Below are 1,113 nucleotides of genomic sequence, written 5' to 3' on the forward strand. Positions count from 1 at the left end.
CCCAAATATTCCATTTCGCATTAGAAATCTGCAATTTTCTTTACACTTCACATCATAGATTTGATGTTCTAGAGTTGCACGGTGAGTCTGGCAGAACACCGCGCCTGCCCCAGGCTGTTGGACGCACAGCATTTGTAAATCCCAGAATCCCCTGGTTGTACTTGAGCAAGGGTGAGTGTGCAAGTGCCGTTCTTATCATAATGCATCTGAACGCGTCTGGTCTTCTCCAGCGGCGCTTCATCAAACAGCCAAACCACTTCAGGTTCAGGATATCCTGCAAACAGAAGTCATTTCAGAGAATTATGGTCCAATAAAAACCCCATTTCACAGTCTTGTACTGCAGGAGGATCTTGAAAAGATGCAGCAATTTTAAACAATCAATCACACTAGCCATGCATTTTCATTTCTGCTGGTTTGCAAAAGTGTCTGGTATCACCTACTTTCAAAAACATGAAAAATGCTTTTTTGCCAAACACTAAGCAGTACAGTACCTTGTATTGTACAGGCCAGGTGCACCGTGGCTCCGCAGCTCTCAGTGAGGTCATGCAGGGCTCGCTGGAAACATGGTTCACTCCATAACTGTTTTTCCAGAGATGCCACAGCTTGTTCGGCTTCTTTCCTCAGAGCATTCGCTGAAATCGCAGGGACATCATAAGAGGGCAAACCAACAGAATTGCAAAAGTAATGGCTTTCTAAACACTGCATCAGTTGGACAAACAGATTCTCACGTGTCTTACCATCTACAGAAATGGAGGGAGAATGCAGTGCATCAGATTTGCTGCAGCGAACCATCCTTTTCAGAGCAAGCAGGGCTTTACCGGTTTTCTGCGAGACAGAACAGATGCGTGCATGATTCGCAGTTTTAAAAGAGAAAAAGTAATATTTATGACCACCTGAAAAATCAAGAACCATCAGAGATCTTGATTCTAAAACAGCTGCAAGTAACTTCTTAAATTTCATACCTTCCATTTCCGTCGGGCCAGGAACCGTCTCATCTTGTCTTTGTTAAGGGATTTGGTTGATCTGGAGTTTGAGTCATCAAATAAAGCTATCCAGGGATGAGCCAATGCTTTCTCACATGATAGTCTTGTTCTAGGAGTGTAAAAATGGAAT

The 1,113-nt window shown here is 43.4% G+C and overlaps 1 protein-coding gene across 1 annotated transcript; it reads right to left on the reverse strand.

Annotated features, from left to right (window-relative positions):
• Positions 1–6: 6 nt before the first annotated feature.
• LOC107578517 (myosin light chain kinase, smooth muscle-like) lies at positions 7–1,107 on the reverse strand. Its single transcript, XM_016264466.1, has 4 exons — positions 963–1,107; positions 738–825; positions 492–632; positions 7–274 (listed from the first exon to the last, which is right to left on the reverse strand). The coding sequence occupies exons 1-4, from the start codon at positions 993–995 to the stop codon at positions 69–71; spliced, it is 468 nt and encodes a 155-aa protein (XP_016119952.1). The 5' UTR covers positions 996–1,107; the 3' UTR covers positions 7–68.
• Positions 1,108–1,113: the final 6 nt, after the last annotated feature.

Source organism: Sinocyclocheilus grahami, unplaced genomic scaffold (assembly GCF_001515645.1).
Source record: "Sinocyclocheilus grahami isolate Dianchi unplaced genomic scaffold, SAMN03320097.WGS_v1.1 scaffold10680.1, whole genome shotgun sequence".
Taxonomy (NCBI): Eukaryota; Metazoa; Chordata; class Actinopteri; order Cypriniformes; family Cyprinidae; genus Sinocyclocheilus; species Sinocyclocheilus grahami.